The sequence below is a fragment of the Sus scrofa genome, chromosome 13 (genome assembly GCF_054392235.1).
Source record: "Sus scrofa isolate SSC_HxYL_T2T_F1_AM1 chromosome 13, Sscrofa_HxYL_maternal_Yorkshire_Landrace_v2.0, whole genome shotgun sequence".
In the NCBI taxonomy this organism is placed as follows: Eukaryota; Metazoa; Chordata; class Mammalia; order Artiodactyla; family Suidae; genus Sus; species Sus scrofa.
Genome location: NC_139395.1, coordinates 160,435,681 through 160,458,152, shown reverse-complemented (window position 1 = coordinate 160,458,152; position 22,472 = coordinate 160,435,681). Strand labels below are relative to the sequence as shown.

General features: G+C 42.9%; 2 protein-coding genes across 9 annotated transcripts in view; one reads left to right on the top strand and one right to left on the bottom strand.

Moving 5' to 3' along the window:
* NAA50 (N-alpha-acetyltransferase 50, NatE catalytic subunit) overlaps nucleotides 1–22,472 on the bottom strand; it is a 574,571-nt gene that overhangs the window by 514,615 nt on the left and 37,484 nt on the right. The window lies entirely within an intron of this gene.
* TIGIT (T cell immunoreceptor with Ig and ITIM domains) overlaps nucleotides 1–22,472 on the top strand; it is a 125,627-nt gene that overhangs the window by 95,976 nt on the left and 7,179 nt on the right. For 7 of the 8 annotated variants that reach the window (XM_084991287.1, XM_084991288.1, XM_003358804.5 and 4 more), the window contains 4 exons: nucleotides 7,036–7,129; nucleotides 10,368–10,514; nucleotides 11,481–11,810; nucleotides 14,229–14,335. In XM_084991287.1, the coding sequence (XP_084847413.1) occupies nucleotides 10,451–10,514; nucleotides 11,481–11,810; nucleotides 14,229–14,335 (501 nt within the window). In that variant the 5' untranslated portion in view covers nucleotides 7,036–7,129; nucleotides 10,368–10,450. Of the gene's footprint in view, nucleotides 1–7,035; nucleotides 7,130–10,367; nucleotides 10,816–11,480; nucleotides 11,811–14,228; nucleotides 14,336–22,472 lie in introns of all 8 variants that reach the window. The other variant, XM_084991291.1, reaches the window with a different exon arrangement.

Below are 22,472 nucleotides of genomic sequence, written 5' to 3'. Positions count from 1 at the left end.
TCCTATAAGCCTACCTTCCCTCATCTGTCGAGGTCATTTGCCCTTATTGCCTACTTTATATTGGAAATTATTTTTGTTTGGGTATAAAACTTCCTAACTAGATTGTAAACTACTTGAGTAAACTTTTTCTTCTTCCTATCAACCAAGATGCCTAGCACAGCAGTTTTGCAAAGTAAGTGCTCAGTATTTGTTGATTGATTGACATGAAGAAATGTGTTAGGGCTGTTAGTTTTGTTATGACAGAGAATCAAGCAGCCTTAGCTCAGATTTGGAACTGCCTATCCACTTGTGGGAATTTGGCTAAATACTGAAAAGCCTCTTTAATTATTATGACATTTAAAATTAATTATATATTTCCAACTGTATTTTTCCATTGTATGTGTAATTATTATTATGCTGAATAGTATTTATACTTAAATTTTTAGTAGTTCATGTAAGCAACTGAAATTAGTAATGTTTTACAGCCAAACCAAATTCATTTTTAATTGTTCTCTTCTCACAGCCTTACTATTGACAATTCCTCTAAAGCCATGTGCGTGTGAATTCTAATCACCCTATGCCATGTTCCGATGGATTAAAAGTCAGATGCCCTGAGTTCACTCTCACAACAGGCAGGGATCTCCTTGTGAGGGATCTTCCCCTTGGGCTCTTCATCCTCATGGTCCCCCCAAATCCCTGTGTATCCTATCTGATGCCCTGTTTCTCCTCGCTGCACTGAAACATCTTTCATTTCATTTTGACTTTTTACTATGAAGTTTGAATTTATAGAAAAGTATTATGATAATAATTAATACTCAAATTTCCCATCACCTAATTTTAATAATCAACATTTTGCCACCTTTTCTTCATTATTTAAGGATCTAAAATGATCAGTGTTAATACATCTCACACTTAAAAACTTCAGTAGAAGTCTCTAAAGAAGTTTTTCCTGCATAACTGCAATATCATCGTGGGACACTGCACTAGTTAACCAGGGCTGCCATCACAAAATACCACAGACTGAGTGGCTAAAATAACATAAATTTATTTTCTCACAGCACTGGAGTCCGAAAGTCCAAAATTAAGGTGTCATCAGGTTTTGTTTCTTCTGAGGCCTCTCTCCCTGGCCTGCAGGTGGACACCTTCTTACTGTGTCCTCACTTAGTTGTCCTTCTGTCTGTATCTCTCTTTCTGTCCAGATCTCCTGTTTTTATAAAAACAACAATCAGATTGGATAAGGGCCACCCTAAAGACTTCAATTAACTAAATCGTCTTTTTAAAGACCTTTATCTCCAAATAGAGTTTTATATATATTTTTTGGGGGGGGGTAAAAATGAGGGTAATTTTCTTTCTTTCTTTCCTTTTTTTTTTTTTTTTTGTCTTTTTGCCTTTTCTAGGGCCGCAGCCACGGCATATGGAGGTTCCCAGGCTAGGGGTCCAATCCGAGCTGTAGCTGCCGGCCTACGCCAGAGCCACAGCAAATGGGATCTGAGCTGCGTCTGCAACCTACACCACAGCTCATGGCAACGCTGGATCCTCAACCCACTGAGCAAGGCCAGGGATCGAAGCCACAACCTCATGGTTCCTTGTCGGATTCGTCAACCACTGCGCCACGACGGGAACTCCCGATTTACAATGTTTTGTTCAAATGCAGTTACATTGTTCAGTGCTAGGGATTAGGACTTCAGCGTAAGAATTCGGAGAAGGAGGACATGATTCAGGACATAACACACACAACAAAACTAACAGTCGTTTTTTTAAGTATAATTAATGCCCAATTCATATTTGATTTCTTACCTTTGACCCCCAAAATGTCTTCATTCAAACTAAGGGCCAGCCAAGTATCGTGGTTTGCATTTGGCTGTTATGTCTCCTAATTTTACTTTAATCTAGATTAGTCCTCCTCCCCTCTTTTTCCCCATGACATCATCGTGTTGAAGCAACTGCCCCATATTTTGCATTTTTCTCTGCTCTGTAGTTGGGAGGGATTTAACCTGTTCACCTATATGCTATGCTGGGTTTCCTATAAGCGAGAAGATAGGCCTAAAGCCCTGATTAGAATCAGGTTAAACATTTTAGGAATGAAAATTTCATGGAGGATATATGTTCCTAATAGTGGGGCCTATGAGATTGCACAGTACATCTGGAGGTTCCAATTTAAGTGGTTAGATGAGTCACTGGGATCAAGTGGAGACAGCTTGATCCCTCCTTTGTGACCAGACAGCAATCTCTGGGCTGCCTTAGCACCTTGGAACATTCACTTGCCATCACAATTCACCTAATGGTTTTGTTTCCATTGATGATCTTTAGCTAAATCAACTATTTCATTAGGGTTGACAAAATTTATTCTCTATTTATTAGCTGGAATTATCCCGTGAAGAAGTGCTTTCCATCAACCGGGGCTAGTTAGTTATCCTTAACTACAATTGCAGGTGGAAAATTGGGATAAATCCTTTTAACTTTAATTATCAATTTTTAGAACAAGGAATTGGTGTAGTACTGCCCCTAATAGTGACAAAATGAGGCTTGTTTTGTTTAGAGTTTTCTGTTTTCTATGTCATTTATAGATTTGTAGCCTTTAATATATTCTTAGAACCTTTTTTCTTTTTCACACTCTAATTGGCCCAACTTTGGCTGTTTGTGGCCCCTGAAAATCAGTCAGTTCTTTTTTGACATGGCCCTATTAACCTTTGAAAGAACGAGATGTCCCAGGCCTGCCTTGTATATTCCTTGCTTCAAACCTGGAGTCAGTCATTTCTCTCAGAAACCCTGGCTCCTCAAATGCAGAATGGTTTTAGAAAGCATTCTGCCTCTAGGATTCTCATTGCTTCTGGAATATTGTTGGGTTTTTTTTTTTTTGGTTCTTTCAATGGGCCGCATGAGACAATATATTCTTTTAATTCATGGCTTTGTATTGATCAAATTCAAATTCAACTTTACAAGATTTTACTTAATTATTTGAATTTTTACTTCCATCTAATTTCTCTTACACCAAAAATCTTGGCTTCTAATAACATTAATTTAACAGCCTTGTTGTTACATCATTGCTTCAAAATCAAAATATAACTGAATGACTGGAATACATGTTTTTATCTTAGAACATATTCTACTAAGTAAATATAAAGTGCTAAGTTTTTTTTTTTTTTTTTCTGGCCACGCCCACGGCACGTGGAAGTTTCCTGGCCAGGGGCTGAAACCATGCCACAGCTGCTTCTGTGACAACACTGGGTCCTTAACCTGCTGTACCACAAGGGAACTTCACAAAGTGCTAAATTTTAAATTCAGTCGATTATTTTCTCTGTGTGATTGTGTTATTAAGTGTGATTAGATTAATTTTTTTCTTTTGATTTTTAGGGATGATTTTTCTTTTTCATGTTTATATAATATGCATCTTTCAAATATGTTTTAGAAGTTGAAAGCTATATTCCAATAAGTTTCTCTTCCATCCCAATCCCCCTCCTTCTGCCACATAACGGTAACTAATTTTTAAAATTAATTCTGATCAATTCTTACAGTGCTTTTTATTACCGACATAGGCAAATGTTTACTTATGTTCTCACTCCCTTTTGTGCCTTTCCGCGAAGATTGCATACTGTACACACTTTTTGGCACCATGCTTTTTCATTTAACAGTGTCTTCTGGAGATCACGCCATTGTCAATATATTGAGATTGCTCTCATTCTTTTCATGGTTGCCTAGTTCTCCATTATGTGGGGGTACCATAGTTTATCCAATAAGGGCCTGGGTATCATATAGTTTATTCAGCCAGGAACCTATTGAAGGACATTTGGATTGTTTTGTGGTTTTGTTTTTGTTTTTGTTTTGTTAGTGAGTGAGGATGCCTCAATGGATAACTTTTTGTGCATGTGTTTTCCTATTTGTGCAGTTATGTCCTTGAATATATTTCTAGAAGTAGGATTCCTGGGCCCGAGGGTAAACACAGCTGTGATATTGATAGATACTGACCAATTCTTCTGAAAAGAATTGTATCATTTTTCTATTACCGACACTAGATATGACTGTACTTGTTTCCCCACAGCCTTACCGATAGAATGTATTGTTAAATTTTTGATTTTTTTGCTAATTTGTTAGGGGAGAAATGGTATTGCAGTATATTCTTAACTTACCTCTTTCTCTTTATGACTGGTGTGAACTTTTCAAATGTATGAGGTACATTTGTATCTCTTTTTCTATGAACTATCAGTTTATGTCTTCTTCTTACTGATTTCTAGAAACACTTTGTGCTAAGAAGGTGAATCGTTTGGTTATGAAATAAGTTCTGGTATTCTTACTTACTTTGTCATTTGTCTTTTGATCTTTATGATTTTTTAAAATGAAAAAGCCTTTTTAAACAACAAAAAAATTACTTTATGTAGTCAGATTCCTCACTAAATTGTATTTAATGACTCCAGATTTTGAGGCACAGGTTTTAAAGGAATTAATCCTTTTTTTTTCTTTTTTCTTTTTAATATTTGTATGGTTTCATTTAAAAGTATATTTGGATAGCTGATTCACTGGAGTAAATTTTTTAGTATGGCTTTTGCACATTTCTTGTTAAATTTATTTCTAAGTATTTTATCTTTTTTTTTTTTTTTTTTTTTTTTGTCTTTTTGCCATTTCTTGGGCCGCTCCCTCGGCATATGGGAGGTTCCCAGGCTAGGGGTCTAATCAGAGCTGTAGCCGCCGGCCTACACCAGAGCCACAGCAACACGGGATCCAAGCCGCGTCTGCGACCTACACCACAGTTCACGGCAACGCCAGATCCTTAACCCACTGAGCAAGGCCAGGGATTGAACCCGCAACCTCATGGTTCCTAGTTGGATTCGTTAACCACTGCACCATGACAGGAACTCCCTTATCTTTTTTTTTATGTTAGTGTAAATGTGAGTTCTCTTCCAAAATATGTTCTAGCTGATTAATGATTGTAAATAGGATGACTATTTATTTATTTGTATTAATTTTACATCCTGCCAATTTTATAGAATTGTATTATGATATTTTCCCTATTGATTCTCGTGTGTTGTCTATGTTTATAAGTATTGATAATTAGAGATAGTTTTACATCCTTATTTCTAATTCCTAAACCTCTAACTGCTTCTCTTAATTGATTTGGCTAATACTTCTGATAGGTTGTTAACTAGTTATGGTAATAGTGAGTATTTTTGTTTTATTACTGACTGTAGTGGGGACACTTCTAGAGTTTTCCTATCAAAAGAGATGTTGGCTGGAGTTCCCTGGTGGCTTCATGGGTTAAAGTTCTGGTGTTGTCACTGCTGTGGCTCTGGTTCAATCCCTAGTCACCAAGCTGCAAGTCTGGCCAAAAAGAGAGAGGGTCGGGGGAGAGATCTTGGCTTTGGGTCTGGGGTGTGTGTGTGTGTGTGTGTGTGTGTGTGTGTGTGTGTAATTATGGTAAGAAAGAATGCGTTTTTATTTTATTGAATGTTTTTGCTGTTGTTCAGTCAGTCATAGGGATTGAATTTTCTTTTCAGCCTCAGGAAATGACCTTATGCTTTTTCTATGTATATCAAATGCTGAATATTAAAGGATTTCCTAGTATTGAATCATCATTGTAATCCTGGAATAAACTCTACCTGGTCATTATGTATTTTGCTTAACTTGTTATTGGCATCTGTGTGACAGTATTTTATTTAGAGTGTTCCCCTCAATATTCGGAAAGATTAGGACCTGATTTTCTTTTATTCTGTGCAATCTTAGTCATTTTTACAATTTGAAAGTCACTTCATAAAATGAATTTGGAAGTTTTCCTTTGTGTTCTCTGTCTGTATATTTTACGTGATATTGGAATTACCTGCTCTTTATAGGTTTGACATAGTGCCCCTGTGAAACCATTTTGGTCTGGCATTCCTCTTGTTGGCAGAGAGAGAGAGCTCTTGAGATTGAGACATTCTTTGAGTGATATGTTCACATGTATTTCTATCCCAATCCAGCATACCTGAGGGATGCATGTAGCAGGAAGTGGGAAGTAAGTTTCCAGGGACTGGGGGTGATTGACAGTGTAATCACATCTAGGAAGAGGGGAGGATGAGGGGGGGTGGTGTCAGTGGGTGGGAAGGCTGTGAAGAGAGGCTTCAGGAAAGACCTAAACTGAGCAGAGATCATCTGCTTCCTCCCAAAGACTTTTCTTCTGATTGCATTCCAGCCTCTCCTGGGAGTCTCGACCCTATTTTCACAGCTGGGACGGCAAAGGCAGTTTCCCATAATCCATGAACTTGCTTGGAGGCCTTTGTTAGGGAGGTCCTCAGAGTCACCTCACCCAGGGGAGCTTGGACAAACAATAGTAATCCCACCACCAAGTTCTCCCCATTTGCATTTGCTGTGAGCCAGTTTCAGCCAACAACCTGGAGTGGCTCACAGACTTATGAAAGAGCCTCAGGTCAGAGATACTCCTTTCATATTGAGACTTTGATTTTCTGAGGCATCTCTCTCAAGGGGCTTTGGAACAGCTGCCCATTGCTTGGATGGCTTTGCTGTGAAGTGACTGCTCTGGACTCCTTGGCCACAATACAGCTATGCACTAAAAATGCTGCCCTCCCTATCAGTCAACAAAGCATGCCTTAGTCATCAAGCCATCACATTACAGCCTCCCTGATGGTGAGCCCTGAGGGAACTCAGGATGGAAAGAGGGTGCCCACCATCTAGCAGTCAACTGCGGTAGCTACCCCAGAAGGTGCACTGCACCCTGAGGAGACTCAGGATGGGAAGGCACAGGATGCCAGCCCCAGACAGCTGAGATGCATATCAAATAAATGACTTCAGTGTGCCCAGACTCTTGCATCTTCCCATACAGAGAAAGTCACTAAACTCCTTAACTTGAGATACTTGGTTTTCTTTCATAAACTGTAATCTTTTGATTTTCTGACTCCCCGGTATCTTTTGTTGCAAAATCTTTTATATTCTGGCTCCTCCCCTTGCCTTTTGGTTATAATTTCTCAGTGTTATCTGAGATGCTGTGTCCCCAGCTTGAAGTCCTTAGAATGTCTGCTGCATGAAACCTACTTTTAGGTTGTGCATTTTTTTTTCTTTTTCAATCCACAGAGCTTACACTAGCAGGTGCTGGTCTTGAGGCAGAGAGTGGGAGTGTTTGGCTGAGAAGGTCACCACCCTTTGCAGCTGCTGGATGTTACCCTTGGTAAGAGGCCGGGAAGAGGGGGAGAAGCAGGTTGTGGTATTCCCCAGGCTCCAGCACTACTGCTGAGCCAGAGGGAAGACTTTGGAGAGTCTGAAGTTCAAAGACACAGATTGGTCTGTGCCCTGAGAGAATCTAGGTTGTGTTTCCTGTACGTGAGGAAAGTGGAAAGTGTGACCACTCTTAGCCTCCTTGGCCCAGTGCTGTGACCCCTGCCAGGCCATGGGCTTCCCGCTGGAGCCAGGGAGCCAATGTGGGCTCATGAGGATTGCAGGGTGAGGGGAAGGCTGGACTGTGAAAGGACTTGAGAGCATTCTAGGCCAGCATTTCTTCCCCCTTAACATGCAAGCAGGGTCCCTTCCCCAGCACCCACACCCAGCCAGCTGCATCAAGTCTAGCCATATCTGTCCAGCCCACAGCCCCAAGAGTTGGGGAAGAAAAATATGGTGGCTCCTTTTATGCTTTAAATGGAAATGCAAGTCAGAACCCAGCTAGCTACAGGGGTTCATGCTGTGTTGAAGGGGATGCTGACTGGCCACAGAGGGGGCTCAAGGTGGCCCCCGGGGGCTCTTGGTCCAGACCTGCCCCTCACAGCTGCACTGCTCCACTGCTGAATGGATGGTTGTGCCAGTGACATCTCCGGGTGGAGTCCCCTTAGGAGGCTCTTAGAGGGATTTGGAAGTTTCCCTGGGGAGACTCTTCTGTCGTTCACCTTCCTCCAAGGCTTTTTCAGGTCTGCCTGGTACAGTGGCTACTTTTTTGCAGTAACATTTTATCCTTATATTGTGATATCTGATGCATGAGCCAGATTGAAGAGGTTGAAAAAACTCCAACCTTGGAGTCCAGAGACCAGAGTTTTCCTCTGGCAAAAAATATATTATGTAGACAGGAATATTCTCCTCCCTTTTCCCTTTTACTTCCTTAGTTAATATTATTATCAATACTATCATTGATGTATTGAACCCTTCCTGTGTTCTAGACACTATGCTAAACACCTCACCAGATATTAATTCACTGAATCCTTACAATAACCCCATGGACAGGGTAAAGAGGGGCACTGTTGTTCTTATTTATAAATGAGTAAACTGAGGCTTGAGAAGCTTGAGTAATTTCTCAAGGTCACCAAAGCAGGATCATTTTGGACCTAGGTATTTATTTTTTATTCCGTAAGGTATTAATCACCACCCTTAAATGTCTTTGGAGAGCACCATTGATCAAAATGGACTTGACCGTGCTTCTCTTTGGACTGATTGCTTAGAAACAATTCTTTAACCCAGTTTAAATTTCCTTGTATTTCTCATTATGTAGTTGTCCTTTAGAATCCATGGAGGATTGGTTCCAGGAACCCTGCAGATGCTCAGGTCCCTTATATAAACTGGCATAGCATTTGCGTATAACCTACTCATACCCTCCCATGTACTTTAATTCAGGTCTAGATTACTTATAATACCTAGTAGCATGTAAATGCAATGTGAATAATTATAAAACAATGAAAATGCTAGTAAATAGGTGCTAGTACATGGCAAATTCAAGTTGTATTTTTTGGATTTTTTTCTGAATTAAGCAAAATATTTTCAATCTGTGGTTAGTTGAATTCATGGATGCAGAATCCATGGACACAGAAGGCCAACTGGGTAAGACAGGCTCTATGGTCCTATCTCTATGGCTTTTACCCACCCCAACTATAGAAATCCAGGCTATGCGTTTTTTTCTAGTCCAGACCCCAGAATCCACATCTCTCTGTGCTTTGTTCCCATTAGCTGTTTGTGGCTCTTCATTTCCTGGATCCTCTGCCTTGGCAATCAGTTTTGGAAACACGTTGTCTGTTCAGCCTCTGTACCCACATTAGGTGGACACGCATTAGGTCTCATAGCTTCTTCAGCTCTGTGACTATTGGGAGGGGTGAAGGAGATGTATCTTGATATAAGCCTTGAAGGACAGGTTGAATTTGGGTAGCTGAAAAAGGTTGGTGAGGCGTATTTTGTCTAAAGGGCTGGAGGTAGGGTATAGGGGGAGGTGCCTGAGTTGTCATAGTATAGAGTTGGGGAGGGGCAACACCCAGGGAGGGGGGTAGCTAGTTTGAGATAGCAGTTCCTATAGAAGAGAAGGAGAACAGGGCAGTGCAGAATACTCAGTGTGCTGAGCTGGAATGAGAAGCAGGGTACCAGCCTTCCGATGTTTCCCCTGATGGAGTAGCCGACATTCAGGGCATGCCCAAGGTAGTAGGGGCGAGTCCCAAAGGCAGGCGACTGTGTACCCTCCACCTCCTCTCCCCAGCATGTGGCTTCACCAGAGAGTAAGCTTTGACTGTGAACTCTCTGAGAGCAAGGGCTGTGATTATTCACCCTCATGTCTCCAGAGCTCATAGTCTTGAGTCTGGTGTTTTGCCTGTGCTCAGGGACTTTTCAGTGAATGAATGGAGGGAGAGAAAGGGAGGGAAAGAAGGAGGGAGGGAGGGAGGGAGGGAGGGGGAGAAGGAAGAAAGAAGGAAGGGTGAGTCAACAATGGGACTTGATGAGCTGGGAGCTCTAGACAAGTGTCAGCCAATCCCAATCCAGGGCCAGGCAGCTGGGGTTTACACTTCTCTGCATCACCAATTGTCATGGGGTCACCATACACAAGAAAACTCACTCTTCTGGTCTCCTCTGATTCCACTGGGCCAGAGAGACTATGCTGAAATTCAACAATGTCTCAGTCCAAATTAACAAGACAGGAGAAATAAGATTCAAGGGGAAGGAATCTGATTTCTTTTTCTCTCTCGAGGGAAAGTTGCTCTGTTTGACCAAGAATTTTGTGTCACCCATGTCTTGCCTCTGAAGTAAATGCTTCTTGTTCCCTCATTCATTAGATTTCAAGGACAGTTCCTGACTTAAGTGCACAAACCTAAGTTTTTCTGATCATGGCATACTCTTTAGTAGGATGAAGTCAGGGGGAGCCCAGTGAACCTCATCAGGAACAGGTGCTCCAGAATCTTGGGCATTGCACAGGTGCCCTTGAACTTGATAGATAAAAGCTGATTTTAAAAAGTGCATTGATATGAAACTTAAAAACAGTAGATTGACTAATAGTAATCCAAGACCAGTGTACTTCTAACCACAGTTTTGTTTATTTTAAAATGTGTTTCCTTCATGGTTTTTCTTGTGGCCTGCGCTGTGCCGTTTGTGCACTTGTTGAGAGCTTTATCTGTCTTTGATGTTGTTTTTGCTGAATTTGGTTTTTCCGAGACCCTCTTTCCTCATAGGTTGGGTCTCACCATCAGCAGTTGGCCAGTTTCGGTGGCAGAAGAGGCCACAGCTGCTTCCTGTCGGCCTCCTGGGCAGAAGCATGCGGTGGTGTCTCCTCCTGATCTGGGCCCAGGGGCTGAGGCAGGCTCTCCTCCCCGCCTCAGGTAAGGCCTGAAGTCTAGCCTGGAACTGGAGGGGGTGGCTGCAGTGATTGCCGCATCCATCTGAGGGAAGGAGACACAGTTTCCAGAGTCCCGTGTACCCTCTGGTGAGGAACGGCTGCCTCTGAAAAGGAGACACAGTTCTGCTTTGGGCAGCAGATGAAGGACTCGGGGCTGGGGGTGCCTGATTGGCCGACCCAAGAGAGGAAGCCAGGGGAGAGAAAGGGACAAGGAGCAGGGATGATGTGTTTGCTGGGAGAAGTTCACTCCTTTCTTCTGTCCTTGAGGAAACTTCTGGAAAAATGTAAGTCTTCTGTGGATCAAAAATGTCTTTGTCATAGATTCCAGAGATTCTACTATTTAGGTTGAATTTGTGTTAAATCTGTTTCCTTCTATATTAAAAACCATAAGCAAGTGTTTTGGAGGGGGACACACATATTTAAAAACTGTAGGATAGTTTCGTTTTCATGTTGTTTTCCGGGGGGGGGGGGGCTATGCCAAGGAGGGTGGTGTGTTTGCCTGGGAGACACAAGAGTTTCTTTCCAAGCCTCCTTTCCTTTGGATTTTGTGGCTTTTCTGAAACATTTTCCAGACATCCCAAATGGCGGTCAACCCAAAACATCCAGTTTTATTTCAAAAGATAAAGTGCCTAGCACAGAACTGGTGGCTGGAAGATACAATTAAATAGAAGTGGTGGCTGTCATGGGCTTATATTGTCACAAGGTGGAGTGGCAAAAATAAGTATGTGGAAATAATCATTGAGCTCATCACAAGGAATATTACAGCAGAATATCCTGAGAGGATGAAGTGCTACGTTGTGTGACAATTATGGTCTGTATGGGGAAGTGACAGGACAAACCGCAGAGACTCTCCTTCCAAAAAACAATTCTGGCCTCAAAGTCCCTTGGAATTCCTACGGGGAGGTTCAAGGCCAGCTGTTAAAAATGCATGCTTTCTCTCCTTCCCTAGGAGCCATGACAGGCAGAATAGTAACAGTGGGGAACATTTCTGCAGAAGAAGGTGGCTCTGTCACCTTACAATGTCACCTCTCCTCTACCACTGCCAAGGTGACTCAGGTCAACTGGAAGCAGCAGGACCAAGTTCTGGCCATTCGTCATGACACCTTGGGGTGGCACATTGACCCACCCTTCATGAAGCGAGTGGTCCCTGGCCCCAACCTGGGCCTCACTCTCAGGTCACTGACCGTGAACGACACAGGAGAGTACTTCTGCATCTATCACACCTACCCTGATGGGATTTACACAGGGACACTCTTTCTGGAAGTCCTGCGAAGCTCAGGTATGGCTTCTGGAGCAGGGTGGCTGGTGATCCTCATCCTCTAGGACAGACGACGCAGTCCTACTGAACACTGCAGAGCGAGGCCTCCCAACCCTGGTGCGTGTTCAGATCACTTGGGAGTTTTTAAGTGGTACTGATGCTGGCACCCCATCCTGGACCAATTCAGTCAGAATCTCTAGAGGTAGACCAGGTTGTTTAGGGTCTAAATGCACTCCTGATGATTTGAATATGCAGCTAGGATTAAGAATCACTGTTCTGGAGTTCCCGTTGTGGCTAGTATCCATGAGGACGCAGGTTCAATCCCTGGCCCTGCTCAGTGGGTTAAGGATCTGGCGTTGCCATAGGCCGTGGTGTAGGTTGAAGACTCAGCTTGGATCCTGTGTACCAGTGGCTATAGCTCCCATTTGACCCCTAGCCTGGGAACCTCCATGTGCTGCAGGTACAGCAAAAGACAAAAAAAAAAAAAAAAAAAAAAAAATCACTGTTCCGGGCAAGACATGTTATGTATGTTTTTTAGGAAGATCAATGGTTCAGGTCATTTGAGAAGGGCTCTCATTAATTAGTTTAGCATCGGGGCTCAGACTCTGATGCCAGACAGCTTGGGTCCAAATCCTAGTGTTGCTGTTGGCCTCAGACAAGACTGAGCTTCTCTGTGCCTGGTTTCTCTCATCTGTGAAATGAGGGAAAGATGTAAGACCCTATGAGGTGCTAAGGTAAGACTGAGTTGCTTACTAAGAGAAAAAACCCTTAGAAGGGCGCCCGGAACATGGCAAGCATGAAGTAAGTGTTCGTTGTGAATTTGATTCCCTGATTTCCATTTGACTGCTCGGTGGAGGTGGGAGCTGAGTCTTGGCTGTTGCTCAGAGTGGTAGAGCTGATTTGAGCCCAAGATGTACTTCCACTCAACTATATAGCAGTTCCCTCTGAACTGCTATGTGCTGCCATCAGTTGTGTTGGAGATTAAGTTTTATGAGGTAGCATAAGAGGTGTAAACTGAGAAGATAAAAAGTTCCCTTCAGGTCTCTCTCAAGTGTTATTTCTTGGGGGACCCTGGCATAGGTCAGTGCAGCATGAGGCTCGGAGCCACCTCCTTCTCTGGCTCCATGGACAGCCCTCCGCAGTGCCTCTGACCCCCTCCAGCTTTGCTCCCTGACAGTCCTCTTTCCCCACCTGCGGCCAAGACAGGAGACTGAGTCCTCAAGGCAGGAGGAACCCAGTCGGGGGAATTTGGGCTCCCCTCCCCCTCCTGGTACTTTGTGGGGACTGTGGGCATTGCCCTGGTCCCAAGTGATGGCACATCTGAGCCAGATCCCCAGCAATCGAAGCCCTTTGTTGGAGGGAAGGGGGCCTGGCCTCTGCTACACCCTTCTCCTTTCAGGACTGGACACCCAGGTTCTGCCCGAGTTCCTGGGAAGGAGGTGGGATGGGGTGAGGCAGCCTGGAAACTCTTCCACCCACAGCCCAGCACACATCCTGGCAACTGTCCTGTTTCCCTCACCCTCTCCTTGGGTCAAGTATCACTCATGTCTTTTTTTTTTTTTTTGGTCTTTTTAGAGCTGCACCTGTGGCATATGGAGGTTCCCAGGCTAGGGGCTGAATCGGAGCTAAGCTGCCAGCCTACACCACAGCCACAGCAATGCCAGATCCAAGCTGTAACTTTGACCTATGCCACAGCTCACAGCAATGCCTGATTCTTAACCCACTGAGGGAGGCCAGAGATGGAACTTTTGTCCTCATGGATACTAGTCAGGTTCATTACCACTGAGCTACAATGGGAACTCCCATCATTTGTGTCTTTAAAGCACCCTTCCTGACTCTCCCTTCTTCCATTTACATTTTATGTCTTCATAGACATTCACTTGTTCATGCGTTCATTCATGTCACAAATACTTAGTAAGCACCTGTGAGATACCAGGTGCTGGCAGAACAGCAAAGGATAAAGCAGAACCTTCCTCCCTCCAGAGTCTCAACGCCTAGTTGGAATAAGTATTCTTGGCAGAAGGTGAAAGATTATATGCTTTTTTTCTTTTTGTACTTTAATATTCATTTTACTTTTTAATTAAATTTAAAGAATACTAGTATGATTATAAAGTTTAATAGAACATGTTCACTTTCTGGCTGTTCTTTGTTCCATTTCACATTTATTACTGAAAGTGATTTTGCCAAACTGAGGAGGGCAATGTTAAAAGCAGTCTGCTTTGGTATCAAAGGCATGAAGTGCACCCCTTGAGAGAGCAGTCATTGGTTTTGCGATGGGCTCAGCAGATACTCTGCTCTCCAAAGAGCTGGGCTGGAAGACCCCAGTTCTGCGGTTAGAGAAAGGCCTGGCCGACCCCCTGACCCCGAAGATTCCCTGGGTAACAGTTGCCCTTGGCTTCTGGCCTCTGGCCACTCACCTTTGTCTTGTCCTCCCTTTAGCGGCTGAACACAGAGCTGGGTTCCAGATCACATTGTTTGGAGCTGTGGCCACAGTGCTTGCGGTCGTCTGCACAGCAGTCATGGTGATGGTCACGTGGGCCAGAAAGGTAATGACGCTGGCTGCACAGCTCGTCCCAGGCCCCCCCGCCCCTGCCACTCTGATCCTTTCTGGTCCCCTTCCTGTCCAGAGTGAGAGCTAGATGTGATCGGCCTCCCCCTTCTCCTTGAGTCTTCATGGCCCTCGTCCTGCCTTTCAGTGGTGTTGTTTATGCTCATTTGCTGTCTCTTTCCTTGTCTGGGAGCCCCTGAAAGGTTGGCCCCATGTCCCCCTCATCTTGCTGTCTCTGACAATTCCTGGCTTCTGCTTGTCCTTTAAGGTGCTCCTCTGAGAGTCTGATTCACCTGCCCTGAGTTGAGGCATCTATGCTGCACCAGGAGTTTTCAAACATTAGCTCATTTAATTTTAACAACTCTTCAGTAGTGCTGGGCTACCCAGCATTCTGTAGGATGCGAAACAAACACCCCAGAATTGTAGGGGTAATAGGTACATGGCAAGATCAGAAGCTTGTAAATCCTCTGTTACTCTCACTTAAGTGATCACGTGGCTGAAAGAGTGCAGGATGGGGAATTCGAAAGTTTCTAATCTCAGCAGTGAGTGTGATGATAGGGATGTTGTTTCATTTTTCAGGTCTCTGTTTCTTCATATATAAAGTGGGGGTTATGATTCTGTTGGCTCTGTATCACAGACTGTGATGAACAGGTGGCACAGTGCATGTGAAAGCTTTGCAAACAAGGAAGAAACACACCCAAGTCTTTGTATGGTGACTGGTAGCTACCGATTAGCATGAGTAAGGGAATTCCCACTCCCTGCTTTGTCTGCCTTCTTGGGCCTTTTAAGCCGTCCCAGGTAGACTTAATTCAAGTTACCTAACAAATATTGGGGAACACAAGCCTGTGAGTTCCAACACTATTTTCCACCTCATTCCAGATCCTTCTCCCTGATGCCCGACTCACTTCCCTCCAACTCTGGCTCCTCAATTCACAGCTTGACTTCTGCAGCCGAGCTTTGCTTTCTCTGGATTAGTACTTGGTGCTATTTCTTAAAAAATGAAATTATAGTTGATTTACAATGTTGTGCCAATTTCTGCTGCACAGCAGAGTGACTCAGTCATATATGTGTGTATATATATATATATGTATATACATTATTTTTTAAATATTATTTTCCATCATGATCTATCCCAGGAGATTGGATATAATTCCCTGTGCTGTACAGTAGGACCTTATTATTTATCCATTCTAAATGTAATACTTTGCATCTACTAACCCTAAACTCCCTGTCTATCCCATTCCTTCCACCGGGTGCTATTATTTCTAATACATGTGGGTTTACAACTTATCACCTTATTTTCTTCGTATTTGTTTTGCCTGTTTTCACCCCTAATCTTTCTTGCTGTCTTTTTTTTTAAAAAAATCGTTTCATTAAAGTATAGTTGATTTACAGTGTTGTGCCAATTTCTGTTGTATAGCAAAGTGACCCAGTCACACACACACACACACACACCTGTATATATATATGTGTGTGTGTGTGCGTGTGTGTGTGTATATGCCTTCCCCCATACTGTATTTTGAATGAAGTACTTTTGGTTATTAAAAGGATCTATTTAGTAGTTATGCATTTTTCTTTTAGTGATTACACTAGAGATTACAAAGTAGACTCCTCATTTATTAAAATCTCATATGTATTAGTACTTTTATCATTTTTTGGATTTTGCAGGAACCTTAGAATTCATTAATCTTTACCTACCTCCCCAACTTATTGCTATTATTGTCATGCATTTTAGTTCTCTGTATATTTTAAACCGCGAAGAAATGATTATTGTCTTATGAGTCAATATTCATTTAGATTTACCCTTTCTGTGGCTCTTCACTTCTTCCTGTATATCCTATTTTATAACTAGGACCATTTTTCTTCTGCCTAAAGAATATCCTGGACCATTGCCTTATGGGCAGACATGCTAATGATGAATTATCTTCCTTTTTGTTTTTCTAAAAATATCTTAATTTTTCCTTAATTTAAAGGTAATACATATATTTGTTTTGTTGGGCATAGAGTTTTCTGTGGGCAGTTATTTTCTTTCAACACATGGAAAATATTGTTTCATTGTTTCTGGCTTCCCATATATCTGTTGAGAAATTATGTAAGAGTCTTATTTTTGCTCCTTGGAAAATATTTTTTTTAATGGTTCTTTAAAAATTTTCTTTCTCTTTGATTTTCAGCTATTATACAGTGATATAATTGGATGGTTATCTTTGTGTTTATTCTCTCTGGGGTTTGGAATCCTTTTTGAGTTTGTGGCTTGGTATTTTTTGTCAGTTTTATATCATTCTTGGCTATTATTCCATCCTATATTACTTCTCTGTCCTCGCTTTCTTCTCCTACTGAAATTCTAATTACAGGTGGTATTTTCAACATTTTCACTTTTTCCCATGTCCGTTACCCTCTTTTTGTACTTTCCATCCACTTGTGTCATCAAATGTTTTCTTTGGACTTGCCTTCCCGTTTAGTAAATATCTTCTTTGATGTATCTAATCTTCCGTTAAACCCAATCATTAAGTTCTTAATTTCCGTTATCATATTTTTCAGATCCAGGACTTCTATCTTGTTCTTTGTTTGAAAAGCAAACAGGCTGCCAAAATTCTCAATCTTGTTTTTAATTCTTTGAAAATATTAATCAGCGTTATTTTGGAGTCTGTGCCTGATAATCCTATTAATTGGGTTCTCCGTAGGTCTTTTAATAGTCTCTCTTTTTGATAGTTTTTGGCCCTATCTTATCTTCTTGACCATTTACTTTTCATTGAGTGCTATACTTTTTTTTTTTTTGGCTTTTGGCTTTTGGCTTTTGGCCATTTCTTGGACCACTCCCGCGGCATATGGAGGTTCCCAGGCTAGGGGTTGAATCAGAGCTGTAGCCGCCGGCCTACGCCAGAGCCACAGCAACTCGGGATCCGAGCCGTGTCTGCAACCCACACCACGGCTCACAGCAACACCAGATCCTTAACCCACTGAGCAAGGCCAGGGATCGAACCTGCAACCTCATGATTCCTAGTCAGATTCGTTAACCTTTGAGCCATGATGGGAAGACCTGAGTGCTGTACTTTCTACATGAAAACCTGTAGCATTAATTTGAGGCTCTAAATAATACCACTTCCTCTAGAGAAGAAGACTGTCAGATGACTAGTCTGTAGGCACTAGCATTCCTGTCACCTTAGTTAAAGAAGTAGTGACATTTTGCATTGTAAACAGCCTTAATTCTATATCCCTACCTAGTCTTCTTTGTGTAATTTTCCAACAGTTGAGTCTGCTCATGGGATTATACTTTCGTGCACACTTAACGTCCATTATCAGTGGCAGATCTTGAATTTTTAGTCTAATATTTTACATTTTAGGAGTTCCCGTCATGGTGCAGTGGAAACAAATCCAACTAGGAACCATGAGGTTGAGGGTTCGATCCCTGGCCTCACTCAGTGGGTTAAGGATCCGGCGTTGCTGTGGCTGTGGTGCCGGCTGGTGGCAACAGCTCCGATTAGACCCCTAGCCTGGGAACCTCCATAGGCCATGGGTGCGGCCCTCAAAAGACAAAAAAGACAAACAACAACAACAACAACAAAACCCTTACATTTTAAATTCTCTTAACTATCTGTGTGGATAAACCCAGTTTGCTTTCCTTAACCTACCATCAGTAACAAGGGTATTGATGCAACAATAACATGTCCCATTTGATATACATTTTGTCTTCAGTCAGATCTGTAAACAAAGAGTGCCCAGGAATACTTTCTCTTATCTTGTTTTACTGAAAACATATTGGAATGAGGATGGGTATTTAGGTAGCAGAACCAAAGTCCTGTTCCCCTCTGAGTTACAAATTGTCCAGGTATTCTTCAGTTGCTGGCCTAACAGTGCTCTAGGCACCCATTGGACCCTGCTAATTTGGCCCAGAGGAAATAAAGGAGAGTCTCCAAATGGTTGGAAAGCTAATGTGATGGGTGAAAGTTACGAAAGTTCTAATACTAGCAGATGACTGCTTGGTCCTGGGGCTCAAACCTTCACTTCCAGGTTTATGAGGCAAACACAATGATCGCTGCCTACCTGGTTCATAAAGTTGTGGCCACTTATTCATTATCACACAACAGACCTGGTGGAACAGAGTGCTGGGGATCCAGCAGTGGCTGAGATGTGGCTGTTGCTTTCAAGGAAGCCAGTGACCTATAGTATTTTCATTTATATCTTGGCGATCGCAGCAGACATACTTTGGGAATGAAACCTCTAGGTGAAGGTGAAGGCAAAGAGAAGTGATTGACCAGAGGGGAGAGGGGAGGAAAATGCCAACTGATCTCTGAGCTGGGAAGGGAGCTGTTATTCTGGTTGGTGAACAGCTGACCTGTGCTATTGGCAGTGTTCTTCAGCTCTGGTGTGGAGGTGTGGAAGGCTCTTGAGAAGCAGCAGAGCACATTCTCCTGTTAAGCATTAAGACTGATTTATTTTCAGGCCAGTAACCCAGACTAGCTTTGGTCATCTTTGAATAAGATTTGGGGAGAGGGGAATATGTGAAAAGATTTCATGTTCTATGGCTCCCTTTTAAAAATGTTTAATTCATCGGCCCCTTTTTGCCATTTCCGCTGTTCCCTGTCTAAATCAGTTCCTCTCTCCTGTTTTCCTTTGCTTGGGCTATAGTCTCCAGTCTTTACTCTCTTCTCGCAAATGTATTTTATACCTGTATTATTCAAGGTCCAGCAAGGAACATATGATACTCACAAGCTAAGTAGTTTGAGGACAGTTTAATAAGGAGATTTAAAAAGGATTGGGGGGCATATAAGGAAATCAGAGGGAGTGTAGGCATGTGTTATTACCACCCTGAGTTCTTTAGGGGAAAGGAAAGGGGGTGATTATTAGAGCCTTGGAAGGAGGAAGATTACTAGGACCTAGAAAGAGAGAGTAGGTGGAGGGGATCACCTTGAGAAGTGCTGTCATCTTTGATTGAAGGTCATAGCCACCCTGCAGAGAGAATGCCCAGAGAATATATACCTTCACCTCACTCTCCTTCTTTCCATTTGCCTATTATTGCTTTATTTTGGATGAACCAAACTCAAGGCAGAGGGCAAGGGCACTCTCTGGCATCCTGACTCAGGATGCATAGTTCAGTCTTCCCGGGGCACCGAATAGGGTGCAGAAGTTTCAAAAGTGGAGTTGAGGGGGGAACAGACAATAATCACACCAGTACTATTATAGACCTGGAAACTGGGCAAGAAATCTTGACTTTCCACGCTTCAGCCTTCTCTCATGTGTCCTTGATCTCTTGATTATACATGTAAGCAATATACTTGTTGGCTGTCCATATATATTTGCCTTAGGAACACTGGGTTTTATTCACCACCTTAATATCCCTTTGGGCCAGGCTTCCTTGGGCACCATTACAGTAATTACATCCACTTTGTTTCTTAAGTGCTGGCACCTGCTCCTCTCTTATATTGGGATCTCCTCATCCTTGTTGCTACTAGGGATCCAGTTCTATAAAAGCATCACCTACTTCAGCCCCAGCCTGCAGAGGAGAGATTCCACTGAGCTTCTCAGTGATGCTGGTGCTCCCGTCACTAGCACATTCTTTCCACCTTAGTAAAAGGGTGGAATCTCTGGATCTTCCCTAGAAACGTAATTCGTTGTTGGAGTCTGAAAATTATGTAGTACAGAGATTGGCAGAAGTTTCGTTGTAAAGGGCCAGGTAGTAAATCTTTTAGCTTTTGTGGGCCATCCAGTCTCTGTTGCAATTGCTCAACTCTGCCATCACAGTGTGAAACACCAGAGGCAATATGGAAATGAAATACTAGTTTTCTTTTGAGGTTTTTTTTTTTTTTTTTCCTAGTCACTTAAAAATCTAAAATCTATTTTTTGCTCATGGGCATTACAAAAGTCCATGGTGTGGCCAATGGGGACCTGCTGTATAACACAGAGAACTCTACCTGATATTCTGTGATAATCTATGTGGGAAAAGAATCTGAAAGAGAATGGATGTGTGTATATGTGTTTCTGAGTCCCTTTGTTGTAGCAGAAATCATCACAACCTTGTCAATCAACTACACTTCAATAAAACTTAAAAAAAAAAGTCCACGGTGCCCCAGATTTGACCCACGGGCCTTAGTTTGCCAACCCCTGATTTAGTAGGTCGTGCTGGGAAAAGTTCTGTTTTGTTGTTGTTGTTTTTTTCCCCTCTTCTCTACTCTTAGTCTTGCACAGAAGCCTTCTGATACCAAAAGTGCAGGTTTATTCCCACACGGACCAATTCTCCTCCACCAGTTTAGTGTCCCAAATCCACCCAACTCTGACACTATCTACCTGGAGTTAACATCAGCTCCCATAGTTGAGGGGCTCAGTCCTCCAAGGCTGAGTCACTTCAGATGCCAATTGCAAGTCCCAGGTTGTCACCTGTACCTTTGACTGACTGGCTAGAAACTGAGATGCACACAGTCCCCTCCTCAGATTCAATAATTTGCTAAGACAGCTCACAGAACTCAGGGGAACCCTTACTCACACTGACCAGTTTATTATTTAATAAAGAACTTGATGCAGGATACAGATGAACAGACAAATGAAGGAATACATAGGGTAAGGTCTCAGAAAGTCCAGAGCACAGGACCTTCTGTCCCTCATGGAGCTGGGTGCACCACCTTCCCGGCATATAGATGTATTCAGCTACTCCGAATCTCAAACTTTGGGGATTTTTATGGAGACTTCATCACCTAGGTACAATTGGTTATTAACCCATTTTCTAGCCTTCCCTGCTCTCAGGAGGATGGGAGGAAAGGCTGAAAATTCCAAGCTTTTAAGCATGGTTTGGTCATTCTGGTGACCAGCCTCCATCTAGGAGCCTCATTAGAACAAAAGATACTCCTATACCCCAGGATGTTCCAAAGGATTTAGCAGCCCTGTGAATGACATTCCCATCACGCAGGATATTTATAGGAGTTTAAGGAGCTCTGTGTCAGAAAACATGGTTAATAAAGACCAAATATTAGCAGGGACTGGGAATAGAAACCAATATACGTTTTTATGATTCTGCTTGGGCCCATGATAGATAGCATCCTCACTTCTCTGAGCATTTTGCTTCTTTCTTCCATAGTTTTCCAAAGCAGTGTTGGCATCTCTCTCTCTCCTTTTTTAATGGCTGCACTGGCAGCAATATGGAAGTTCCCGAGCCAGGGACTGAATCCAAGCCACAGCTGCAGAAACACTGGATCCTTTAACCCATTGCAATCATGGTGAGAACTCCTTTGGCTTCTCTACTGACAGCACTGTCCTGGGGCCTTAGGGAGGGTGTTAAATCTTAGGTTGTGGGATGCGTCCCCATATTGACAAAGGATCCTTCATCTAGTCTTAAGTTCTGTTTGCCCAGCCCTGAGCCCCTTCTTCAGGATTCACTCCCAAACATACACTCCCAGTTCTGGCCAGTACATCTTAGCCAGGTCCTTTCGTTGCAACCGCTCTCCTTCCATGGCATGGCCAGCACTCCCTCAGTTAGTGTAGGCTGATATTTCCTGAATTTTGGTCCAATGAACAGTAGGGTAGCTGAAGGCAGGTCCCGAACAGGTCCCATCCTTCATCCAGGGGAAGTGGGTCACCTCTGCAGCCCCAGATGATGCAAGAGAAGCACGTTGTTCAAACTCTCAAGTGCATCTACCCAAAGATTCTCCTCTCAAGTCATAGCAATCCCTCTTTTCCCACCAAGACCCTGATTTTGGCATAAGAGTCTTGTCAGGCTTAGAATTCAGCCTCTTAAGAGGTTCTGTTTCTTGTGTAAATAGGTCTTCTGCCTATACTTCAGTGTTGGAGATGAGTGTTTCTTTAAATGCTTCCGAGGAGGAGCTCTGACTTTCATACTTTTCTTTCAGTGGCTGGAAGATCCGTCACATCCTCTTCTCAGTACATCAGTAGAGTTTGGTAAAAGCCACCCAATCCTGTAGAATAACAAGCACCCTCTACCCCATACTTCTCAAACATCAGAAATGCTGCACCAGATCATCATCCCCTTCCATCCGTGTCCCATCCCATTTTACCACTTGTGATGGGGTCTGCATTCCCAAACCAGATGGTGAGGGATCCCCTTCCACGATCCCATCCTTCTAGGGCTATTCCTAAGAGCCACTGTTTTAGATTCGGTCCCAGATATAGAGCCTGACATGTGAATTCCG